Genomic DNA, 12307 nt, shown 5'->3' with positions numbered 1-12307 from the left:
AAAGTAATTTTAAATATTAAAAATCATTTTCATTTTTTAAAAATAATTTTTTATTTTGTTTTGATTAATTTCCTATTAACTTAAATAAGAAATTGGGAACCCTAATCTTCATTCGTTCCTCATTTGTTACAATCTTATCCATAACTCTAGTTTCTTCTCAACTATCATTGTCAGGGCTCGTTTCTTCTGAAATTTCGCTATTAGGGCACGAAGGTTGTGGGAACAAAACCAAGTTTTTCCATCGAAAACGCTTAACACGACGATTGTAACACATGCAGTGGTTGTAACCAAATCTATCCAATAGCATATGCAGTGGTTAAAGTTGAGACCAAGGATTCATGAGCGTGGTTCTTACATCTACCTCTAGAAGATTTAAGTGCATTCAACCAAAGAGCTTACGACTTCATTTATGATCAACAGAAGGTATATGACTTTATGCATAATGACTTTTGTATTTTATTTATGTAATTCCTGCTATGTTATTCATGATGTGTTATAACCGTCGTGTTGAGCGCTTTCGATGGAAAAACTTGATTTTTATTCCCACAACCGTCGTGCTCTAACAACGAGATTTTAGAAGAAACGAGTCCTAACAGCGATAGTTGAGTAGAAACTGGAGATTAGGAATAAAATGGCAACGAATGAGGAACGAATGAAGATTAGGGCTCATATTTCTTATTTAAGTTAATGGGAAATTAATCAAAACTAAATAAAAAATTATTTTTAAAAAATGAAAATGATTTTTAATATTTAAAATTACTTTCTAAAATAAAAAAAATATATATATGACCAGCTCAAGTCTTATGCCACGTCATTAATGAAGCAGCTATGAGGAGCACGACGATTGTGGGAACAAAATCAAGCTTTTTCAAGTGAGGAAAAATGTAGGAACTTGAAACCTAACTTTTAAAATGGGAGACTAAAACTTCAAAAAGTTAAAAATAAGAGTATCAAAAATATATTTAAGACTAAATAAAAAATAACATGATATTAAATGTGATTGTTTAATTGAATGACGATACTATTATCCACTTAAATTTAAATTTAAATGTACGGATGTTCCCACAAAGGGTGAAAAAAACCTCGTATTCATCGACCTTAAACACCGTAGGATTACAGTGGGACCCAACCAACAATCATTCAACACTTGTCTCGCTCGCATAGCTCCTTCCCTGTTTTTTTTAGAAGACTCTTCTTCTTCTCTTGTTTTTTTTGTCTCGTTCATTTCAAAGAGAGAAAGAAAGACAAGGGGTTTTGGTTTTGGTTTTCGGCATGGAGAAACACATGGTGAAGGAAGAAATAGTTGAGGTCGTAAATAGAGAAGGAGAGGAACAAGAACAACAACAACAACAACATGAGGGGGGTGCCATTGCTGGTGGTGAAGAGGATGAGGCTGTTTCCACCATAACTATGGAAAGGGTTGCTGCTGCTAAGAAATTCATTGAGAATCATTATAGGTCTCAGATGAAACACATCCAAGAACGCAAGGAAAGGTATATTTCGTTTGCTTCAGATCTATTTGTTTTTCTCTTGCATGTGTTTGATGAATGCCCTTTGATTTGTTCCTTGAATGCACACATAATGATAATTTCAGCTATTATACCGATATTGAATGTATCAGTGTCGTGTCGTGTTTCTGGTGTCTGTGTTTTATGTGAAGCTTTATTTTTCCATAGAGATTATGTTCTTTTTGTGAAAATGCTATTGCATTCAATGGTGGGAGGAGTTGACATTATTTTTGTTTTTTTGCAGGCGTTCGGAGCTGCAAAAGGAGTTAGAATCGTCGCGTGTACCGGAAGAGGAACAGATCAATTTACTGAAGGATTTAGAGAGCAAGGAGACTGAGTATATGAGGTTGAAAAGACATAAAATATGTGTTGATGATTTTGATCTTTTAACCATTATTGGCAGGGGAGCCTTTGGTGAGGTATTGATATTCATATATTTCATCTGCATTCGCAATTTGCTTATATTTTTTATAGCTTGTATGGTGACATTGTGTGACATCTTATACCGTGTGATTTCATAGGTAAGACTCTGTCGCGAGAAGAAATCGGGTATTATATATGCGATGAAAAAGTTGAAAAAATCTGAAATGCTCAGCAGGGGACAGGTAAATTTTCATAATTTCATTAACACGATCAACGTTTGTTCTTTCCATCATGGTTTTAAATTGCAGTCACGGTCTGTGAGCCTTGAAAAGTGCTCGATGTTCTCTGGTATATTATTTTCGATTTCCTCATTAGAATTGATTTTTTTTGTTAATTTGTTGGATTTGTTTTCCGTCGTAGGTTGAGCATGTTAGAGCTGAAAGGAATGTACTTGCTGAAGTTGTCAATGACTTCATTGTGAAACTTTATTACTCATTTCAAGATCCTGAATTCTTATATCTTATAATGGAATACTTACCTGGTGGCGATATAATGACTTTGTTGATGAGGGAAGAAACTTTGACAGAAAGTGTGGCTCGATTTTACATCGCCCAAACCGTTTTGGCCATAGAGTCTATTCATAAACACAATTACATTCATCGGTTGGTATCGTTACATTTTAAAATCTACTTTCGTCTTGTTCTTATAAACGTGTTTTGCAGTGATAAGTTTCTTCACTTTTCCTCAGGGATATAAAACCTGACAACCTTCTGTTAGACAAATTCGGTCACATGAAACTGTCGGATTTCGGTCTTTGCAAACCACTTGACTGCTCAAATCTATCATCTATAAATGAAAATGAAATATTGGACGATGATAACTTGAATGATACAATGGACGTTGATGGAAGTTGCCCAAATAACAGAAATGGTAGGCGTTGGAAAAGTCCGCTCGAGCAACTTCAACATTGGCAAATGAATAGGAGGAAGTTGGTAAATGTTTTAAGCTTCTAAACTTTTTACTGTTTTGTTCGATTAATGTATGTTTTTGGCTTATAAAAGAAAATGAACATGTTTTCATTTTCTTGCATGAAAATTCTTCTCTGGCTTATCTATTCATTTCATGGCAGGCCTTTTCTACTGTTGGAACTCCCGACTATATTGCTCCGGAAGTGTTATTGAAAAAGGGTTATGGTGTGGAGTGTGACTGGTTTGTCGATATTCTTTCTCATTTGCAACTCCGATAAGTGTTTAGGAAATATTTGGAACTTCGATAAGTATTCTTGACTTGCTGCAGGTGGTCTCTCGGGGCTATTATGTATGAGATGCTCGTCGGTTATCCTCCATTTTACTCTGATGATCCTGTAACAACATGCCGAAAGGTTTTGAATACTTTTTCCTTATTCTTCCGCCCTTAGCATTTCTTTTCGTCCCTATGAATATATGTTATAGACGATGATTTCCAATAGCCTTGTACTTATTTTTCGTGGTGACGAGTTTCTACAGATTGTGCACTGGAAAAATCACTTAAAATTTCCGGACGAGGCGAGACTGACGCCTGAAGCAAAAGATCTGATATGCAAGTTGCTTTGTGGTGTTCCGCATAGGCTTGGCACCAGAGGAGCAACTGAAATTAAAGTGTGTAAGATGTGGTTTTCTTTCTCTCTTTTCCCACTTACAACGGATTAGTATTAAATCACATTATTCACTGATAACATCACCGCTTCTTAATCGACAGGCTCATCCTTGGTTCAGAGATATCTTATGGAACAGGCTGTATGGAAACGAGGCAGCATTTAAACCGCGAGTCATTGGGGAGCTTGACACTCAGAATTTTATGAAATTCGATGAGGTATATAAGATATTAAAAAATAGGTGCATTATATGAAATTTTATGAGGTATACTTATATGTGCAGGGATTTTCATATCTTTTGCTTTATCTCGGTTCAAATGATTTTTAATTACTTGAATTCGTAACATTTATTGAGATCATCTTGATAGGTTGAACCGCCAAAGTCAGCTCGAGCAGGATCCGGACCCAGAAAGGTAAAACTCTATTTACTAGCAGGAAAAATATAAACTATTACGTGTATGTTTGGATTGGCTTCTACAAGCTCCAAAAGCACTTCTAGTGCACTTCAACTTGAAAATTAGTTTTTTTTCTTGTTTGGATACTTTTTCAAAATCAATTCTTCTACTCCAAAAGCAATTCTAGTAGAAGTTACAATTCCTAGCTTTTGAGTTTAGTAGAATCAATTCTACATATATTATATATTATTTATTACAACTTTTTAAAATTTTCCTTCTTTACCCTCTTTAATTCTTATCAATTACTTCTTTTCTTTTTTATTTGTATTAGAATCTATTACCATTTTGGTAATTATCCAATTCAAAATGACTTTTGTTAAAACTATCCAAACAACATTAATTGATGACAATCACTTCTATATCATTGTATCCAAACATAAATCAATTATTCTAAACTCAATTCTGTTGAAATCAATTCTACTAAACTCACTTCTTCTAGAATCAATTCTGTCCACCGCCAATCCAAACACACCCTACTATAATCATTGGATCCTTCATCCTTAAATCTGTAACTACGTGAAAGTTGATTAATTTTGTAGTAATATTTTTGCATGCAGACGCTCCTAACTACTCAAGATCTCAGTTTCGTTGGCTATACATATAAGAATTTTGCCGCTGTCAAGGGGAAGCGTCATTCTAACGGTATTTTTTTCTTGAAGTATAATATGTTACTATTCGATTTCTCCTTATCATGTTCTAATCTTTCTACCACTTTTTTCGGACTTGATAATACAGAAAAGGAAAGCCTGTCGCCACGGTCATCAATCGACTCCACACACAGTAATCAAACCTAGAAAACTTTGATAACTAATTCTACATTCATTCAGTTACGCGATTCTAACGGACGCGTTTTATTATAGGTGATTCTGCAGTAAACTATTCCAACTGATACAAAATGGATATCACAAAAACATAGGTGGTTGCACCCTATGGTGCTTGTGAAAAGTTACCTACCTAACCTTATTTTTCATGTACATTATTACCTTCTCGAATAGCGAATAGATGAAGATGCACCTTCATTGATGATGGTGTCTTTTGGCCTTACTTTTGGTGCTAACAACAGACACATATCATGCTGAACTTAGTGTACAGAGATTGATATCTATGTATATTTAGGAATGGTTCACTTGTTGTAACTCTATCTCTGTAGCATGGACACTTCTGTAAAAATTTGTGTCTGTGTTAGTGTCCGTGTCCGAAATTGACACTGACACTTTTGATTACATTTAGTTTATTCATTAAATTATTACTGGTTCCAATGTTTATGTGTGAGAGCTTCATAAAACTCTATCTACTAGTTGTGATATATATGTGAAAGTTTTGAAGCCAAGTTGACATTTGTAATGTTGACATAATGACAAAATTGGTATCAATAGCAACTTTGTTTAGATTATGATATGTCATTGATTAGATGCTTGAAATTATTTTTACTAGGTGTAAAGCTTACTCGTTGCATATTGCTTACAAAAAGTCTTAGTATTAAGTAGTTTAGATGCAATCAAAACAATAATATTTGATATCTAAATGATTGCACAAAGGGTCTTGGAAATTGTGTCTTACTAAATTTTAAATGACCGAGTAGTAGAACTTGCATAAGTTTTGTGTTATAAACCTCTCAACAACTTTCTTGATGTTTTCTTCTTGTGACATCCACAACAATGTTTTAGAATGATTTCTAAGTATCTTCATTGCAAAAATCTTCTTCACTACACCTTGATCTTTTATAGAAAACTAGTATTTGCTTGTAGCTTTTCTCTTTCATATTTTGGAAGGTAGACAAAAGATTTTCACCCAAAGACTCTTAAGTGACCATAAGAGAACATTTTTCCACACCATACTTCTTCTAGTATCTCTCCATTTAAAGTTATTGAATGATAGTAATTGATTAAATCAATTTCAGCTTTTACTACCTAACCACATAATGCCTTAGGGGGTTTATAGAGAGAAAGCATGGTTCTAACTTTCTCAACAACAATGGTTTTGTTCATCTTTTCAGCTAATCCATTCATCAGAGCAACCTTGGGAGGTCTTTTCTAGACATAGAAAAAAACTCATATCCGCAAGTACCCATTCAAACCCGTCCCGAAGTTGACGGAGAAAATCCGTTTTGACTGGATTTGAGTTCGGATTTGAATTTTCCCAGATTATAAAATATGGGGCGAGTTGAGTAATGGGGACACTAATACTCACCTCGAACCTACCCCCGAACCCGCCCCGTTTATTTTATTATGTACATTATTATTTATATTTGATAATTTATATTATTAAATATGTGGCTAATGTTTTGATAATTTATATTATTAAATATGTGTTTAATGTTTTGATAATTTGATTTATATTTATTATTTAAAATATTTGAAATGTATGTATGAAATTTTTTGAAATAGTTTTATTTTATTACTTATAATATAATTTGATTTTTGAAAAAATAAATATTTTTATTAAGAAAATTAATTTTACTAAATGAATTGTGGCGGGGCGGGGATAGCCGAATCCGTTTGGGACGGGTTTGGATTTTAATTCTCCATCTCCATTTGAATTTGGGGCGGAAAATGGGAATTATTTAGAGATTAGGGTTTGAGATTTTGGGGAGGTAAAACCCGCCCCGACCCAGTCTTTTCTCATGTATTCTATTCTATGGATTTTGCAACATTCTGAAATAGACTTATGTACTCTCCAACATTATCAGTTCACAAACATTTCAGCTTTCTTCTAGTAGCCCATTTTATAGAAGCATGAAACTATTTGAAAACTTTATGAGTTTGATCTTTCCTCCTCAATTAATACATCCACACCTTCCTTTAAGTGGCCTTCAATTAAGGTAACAAAATATTTTAAGCCACCAATGAACCTTTCATATGGTGAGAACACATTTGAGTGAATAAGGTCTAGAATTTCCTTTATTCTTCTTCCACTATTTAATCTTTGAAAAGATATGTTGTGTTGTTTGTCAGTTAGACAATCTTCATATAATTAAAGTGTTTTCTTTTTTTAATTTAGATGGTATTTAGACACTTATGTGGCATATATGTTTACAGCACAAATCTTTGCTTGTGTCTTAAGAAGCATTGATTTCTCCCTTGTTTATCTTTCATTACATAATATACTATGATCTCTGCTTTTTTTCACAAGAAACAATCATGCTTCCTTTACTATCAAGCTTCCATTTACTATGAATCAATCTATTGTGCAAAATCAGCATATTCTGTTTGTACATGTCATTACAAATAGAACTTTATGTAAATTAATTAGTTGTTTGCTTTGCCTTTATCATATTTAATCTTAGCATTTTTAGGCTAATTACTCTTCTAATTTTTAGGTTAATTTAGCTCTCTCCTCTCGGTCCTCTATACTATAAACCCTTCATTCTCTTTTATAAGTAAACTTGACTTTTTAAATGTATTTAGACAATATATAAACTAGATACATCATTTATTCAATGAATTTAAAAAGTTAAATTTTGCTTATAATAAGGAATGGAGGGAGTATATTATTAGGGGTGGCAAAACGGGTCAGGCCTGTCAGATCGGTCTGTTTGACCCTCCATTTTGGACGGACTAGGCTGAGGTTTTCGACTAAGTACCTTAAGTTGTCCCGCCCCGCCTAACCCGTTTTAAAAAGCGGGCCATGGCAGGGAAGATTTTTTTTGCAGGCTTTTTGTTAAAACTTTTTATTTTTTACTTAGAATTAAAACAACTTTAACTATAAAAACAACACTCTTCTCTTAGGATTATGTTGATTGAATTGTATTCTAAATTATTATACATACAAACTGAATTATAATTGTAATATTTTTTCTATAACTTTCTAATACATGTGTTGATTGAAAAAGCTTGAAATAGAAGAACAATTGTATAACATGCATAATTATTAAGTTGTCAATACATTAGCTCACATGTTTTCTTTAGAAATAGATGTTGATTTTAAGAAAATGAAGGATTTGAACAGTGTATATGTGTGACAAATTTAGCATTTAACTATTAAGGAATCAGTCAATATAAGAGTCTATATGAAGTAAATAGTGAGAAAGTCGGGTGTTGATATTTTATGCACTACTATTTATGTGTTATGATGTGTTATGCAGTGTAATTATTATCATTGTCTGTCTTGTGTAAATTCTTAATTGGGTTCTTTTAGTAGTTAGTTTTTAAATAATATTAGAATGATATGTATTATTTCTTTATTTTGATACGTTTTTTATTGTGTTTGAATTTATTTCGTTTTTTTTTTGTTGTAATCGATTTTTACTTATTTTAATTTTTGAACTGTTTGGACTTAAGTTCTATTGTGTGTTGCTGAAAAGAAAATCTTTTATCGACCTCTTTAGTAATAAAAAACTTTGTAAATTTTGTAGTAAATCAAACTGTAAAATAAAAAAATTAAAAAAAATTGGCGGGCCAGCCCGCCAACTCGTTAGTAAACGGGGCTAGCTTGACTTTTGAGCTCGGACGCCTAAGTTGGCATGTCCTACCCCGCCCCACTTTTATGACGGACGCCTAAGTTTGGCATTGTATCATAGCACGACCTGAACCATCTCTAACTTAGTTTCGTCAAACCATGGATGACTCAAAAATTAACAAATCTCTCAAGGTGGAAACTGGATCTTTTTCGACCAGCTCACACGATGGAAAATCCCGCCCCTATTGTGATCATTGCAACAGGTCATGCCTCATCAAGGAAACATGTTGGATCATACATGGAAAACCTTTGGAAGCCAAGCAATTCGAAAGGAAGGAAGGCAGAGGTAACACAACCTGTAACCATCGAGAAGTCGAGATAAATTCTAACTTATCTCCATTCAATCAAAAATAGATGGAGGTACTTCGAAAAATCCTTCAGCGGACTATGATGTCTGCAGAAAAAATTGGTAATACTAATGTGACCAAAAAAAGTAAGTATCTATATGCTCAAAACACTAGCAAAGAAAAACAAAGTCATGGATCATTCTCTAGAGTTTCAGATCATATGATTGGTGATTTTACATTGTTAAGTAGTTATTTTCCTTGTCCATATAACTATATTGTCTAGATACTTCATGGAACACTTGTTAAGGTTATGGGTAAAGGATCAATTATTATTTCTCAAATATTACTCTTGACTCGATTCTATATGTGTCAAAACTTGAATGTAACTTGTTTTCCATTAGTAAGATTACTCGGGCTTTAAAATAGCACAATTCAAAGCAAAATTCAGGTACTCAGAACCGACAATGGTCGTGAGTACTACAATCTTTCTCTAAACTCCTATCTCCAAAAGGTTGGAATTGTTTACCGAAGCTCGTGCATGGACACCCCCCGACAAAATGGAGTTGCGGAAAGGAAGAATATACGCCTTTTAGAAATGACTAGACCAATCATGCTAGCCACTAATGTACCAAAACAGTTTTAGGGAGAAGTTGTCCTTTCAGCAACTCACCTTATAAACAAAACGCCTTCTTGTATCCTTGATTTTAAAACTCCAATTTCCACACTTCAATCCTTCCACACAACAAGCAATATCTTTTTTTTCGTTCCATCAAAAATATTTTAATGTTCGATTTTTTTCCATAATCTCAACCCTTGTCGTAGTAAATTGAACCCAAAATCCATCAAGTGTGTCTTTCTTAGCTACTATCCTCACCAAAAAGGATATAGGTGTTACTCTCTCCAGACTAAAAAAATTCTTTCATACTATGGATATCACTTTCTTTGAAAATCAGCTCTATTACACCAAAATTGGCATTAAGGGGGAGCAATCACACATATATCTAACTAAAAGTTCATAATACTAACTGTTTGCACTTGAGGAAACTGAACCTGCACAAATGTTACCATACCAAACCATTGAAAGGGCCATTGAAATTGAACATGAGATTGGTAATGTTTCAACTACATCACAACATAACTAAGGTTGAAAAAGCACATGAAGGTATTTGGAAGACTTATGAAATAAAGTCAAGCACATCTCTAATGCAAAACCCGAGTTTAACCAATCTCTTGGAAATGAAGTTCCCACAAGTAATATGGTCCATAACCCTATACATGTTAGTATAAATACAAAAAAAAAAAAATTGATACTCCTATTGCAATAAGAAAAAGGGTGACAATTTGCAATCATCATCCTATTGAGAGATTTGTTTCCTATGCAAAATTGTCACCAAACTATAGGTCTTTTGTAGTAATTATTGACAACATTGAAATTCTAAGGAGTATTCCTGAAGAACTACCAAAACCTAAATGGGAAGTCGTTGTAACATAAGAAGTCCAAGCGCTTGTAAAAATGGAACATGGGAAATCATCATTATATTAGAATTAGAAGTAGGGCTAATAATAAATCGAACCAACTCGAATGTAGTTCAAAATTCGATTCGACAACTAAATCGTTGGACTTGGCTCATGAATCAAATGAGCAGAATATGAGTAAAAGACTAAGTTCGTTAATTAAATGAATTGAACTTAAACTATTATAGTTCAACTCGTTAGTGGCAATATATATATATATATATATATATAGGAGCATATCAAGTTAGAGCATTTTTAAATGAGAGATAAGAGGAATAAATATGTACCATTGGATTCATCAAGAGAGAGAAATTAATAATCTCATTAATGTATTAACATTCTCTCTCTTGATGAATCCAATGGTTGATATTTCTTCCTCTCATCTCTTATTTAAAAATACTCTCACTTGATATGCTCCCATATATATATATATATATATATATATATATATATATATATATATATATATATATATATATATATATATATATATATATATATATATATATATATATATATATATATATATATATATATATATATATATGACATCAAGGTGTCAAAGTTTAACTTGACACCAAATCTCAATTGTTAAAAGAATAGATCAAACGATCATATAAATAGCCTATTTTTTAGGCGAAAAAATAGGCTATATATCTTTTTTTATTATTTAATTTAATATGACCGTTGGATTAATTTTTTAACGGTTGAAATTTATTGTCAAATTAAACTTTGACACCTTGATATCATTTGAGTAGTTTTTGTTGTTCTATTCGTTTAAATTTGTAAGCTTTCTAAAGAATTAAATGAAGTTGTGGATTTTTGACACAAAGTTAAACTTCAATTGTTTAATTTTTAAATTAGACTTTCAAATGTATTTTTTAAAATGTTGTGTAGTTTTTGAAATTGCAGAGAGACAAAGTTAAATTTTAATTTTATAATTTTTCTTTTATTTTAATTTTGTGTAGTTTTAATATTGTGTAGTTTTTTTAAAATGTTGTGTAAAGCAAACATTTAATTAATAAGTTGAACCTAACGAGTTGTTCCTAAACTTAAAATGTGTTGAGTTTGAACTTAAAAAAAAAATTGTGTTGAACTCCATTCGAGTTTTAAGTTGAACTAATTTTTATTGAATCGAACCGAATTGAAAGGAATTCGACTCGATTCATTTGCAACCCTAACTAGAAGGAGGAGAGAGCAGTGGGATGAAAATGGTTTTGCATATAGTAATAGACGAAATGCTGGGGAAATTTGGTTTTGAGCAGGAATCTTTTTCTTAGTGAAGTGAATTGCTTAGTTCCATTTATGACTACTTGGTATAAATCAGCTGGTAAAGATTGTAATGGATATCCACTCCAGTCTAGAACTCTCAAACTACTTGGTAGTTTTTGAGGGCCTGTACAAAATCACACGCTTCTAGTTATAAGAATTTTCAGGTTTTTCATCTTCTTGAAGGCTTTTCCATTCCACTGAACTTCTTTGTCATTGCACAAGTTGATGTTTATGACTTCAATTGTATCAGTGCCCTTTCAATTCCAACATTATAAAATACAGGCAAAAACAAATGTCCAGTGTTGGAACAGTCAAGAATCATTACAAGTTCATTCAAACAAAAAGTTGAGGATGCATAGTTTTTTGAGAAAATGACAATGAAAATCCTAGATTGTTGAATAGCTTGAAGAAGAGCTGGTATGATTTGTACTCCTTTTTGAATTTCTTCTTCATCAATGAAAGTATGAATACAATTTTGATCAAGAGAATTGTAGAGATTACCAGTGAAATTGTTGCGGGTGTCTATGCCTCTAAAACTGAGAAAAACATCATAGGTGAAGCTAGAAGAGACAGACAATGAAGGTTGTGCCATTAAATGTGATACGAGAATCGAGAAAAACTATTGTCTCTAAATGTTGCTTTTGATGTTTCTTAATTTTGTGTATGTTTGTATTATGTAAAAGAAATTAAGTTGGTATGTGAATGAATTGAACACAGGGAGTTGAGGTGGTAGAAAATACTGAGAAGGGTACTTCCTTCTAACTGATTTGATGGATGATAGTCAAGGTATCAAAATAGTTCCAACACATGAGAATG

At 32.6% G+C, this 12307-nt stretch overlaps 2 protein-coding genes across 3 annotated transcripts; one reads left to right on the top strand and one right to left on the bottom strand.

The window, feature by feature from the left end:
• Positions 1 to 1224: 1224 nt before the first annotated feature.
• On the top strand, positions 1225 to 5347 carry LOC131599429 (uncharacterized). Of its 2 annotated transcripts, XM_058871783.1 has the most exons (12): positions 1225 to 1493; positions 1753 to 1927; positions 2030 to 2113; positions 2292 to 2533; positions 2620 to 2863; positions 3001 to 3080; positions 3168 to 3252; positions 3377 to 3508; positions 3609 to 3722; positions 3873 to 3917; positions 4517 to 4601; positions 4695 to 5347. In XM_058871783.1, exons 1-12 carry the CDS (start codon positions 1273 to 1275, stop codon positions 4751 to 4753), a joined length of 1566 nt encoding a protein of 521 aa, XP_058727766.1. In that variant the 5' UTR covers positions 1225 to 1272; the 3' UTR covers positions 4754 to 5347. The 2 variants fall into 2 exon arrangements, 1 of the variants encoding a protein (XP_058727766.1); XR_009282763.1 differs by lacking the exon at positions 4695 to 5347 and having other exon boundaries at positions 3377 to 3512.
• A 6373-nt stretch (positions 5348 to 11720) lies between these two features.
• LOC131597618 (disease resistance protein Roq1-like) lies at positions 11721 to 12083 on the bottom strand. The gene has a single exon (XM_058870305.1). The coding sequence runs from the start codon at positions 12081 to 12083 to the stop codon at positions 11721 to 11723; it is 363 nt and encodes a 120-aa protein (XP_058726288.1).
• Between the last annotated feature and the right edge of the window lie 224 nt (positions 12084 to 12307).

The sequence above is a fragment of the Vicia villosa genome, linkage group LG4 (assembly GCF_029867415.1).
Source record: "Vicia villosa cultivar HV-30 ecotype Madison, WI linkage group LG4, Vvil1.0, whole genome shotgun sequence".
Taxonomy (NCBI): domain Eukaryota; kingdom Viridiplantae; phylum Streptophyta; class Magnoliopsida; order Fabales; family Fabaceae; genus Vicia; species Vicia villosa.
This window is presented reverse-complemented; position numbering and strand designations above follow the sequence as displayed.

Bases quoted from the DNA above. Each gene is read 5' to 3' on its own strand.
- LOC131597618 (XM_058870305.1), bottom strand. From the start codon at position 12,083: ATGGCACAACCTTCATTGTCTGTCTCTTCTAGCTTCACCTATGATGTT.
- LOC131599429 (XM_058871783.1), top strand. From the start codon at position 1,273: ATGGAGAAACACATGGTGAAGGAAGAAATAGTTGAGGTCGTAAATAGA. The intron at 3,509-3,608 runs GTGTGTAAGATG...CTTAATCGACAG, and splicing joins GAGGAGCAACTGAAATTAAA to GCTCATCCTTGGTTCAGAGA. The intron at 3,723-3,872 runs GTATATAAGATA...TCATCTTGATAG, and splicing joins ATTTTATGAAATTCGATGAG to GTTGAACCGCCAAAGTCAGC.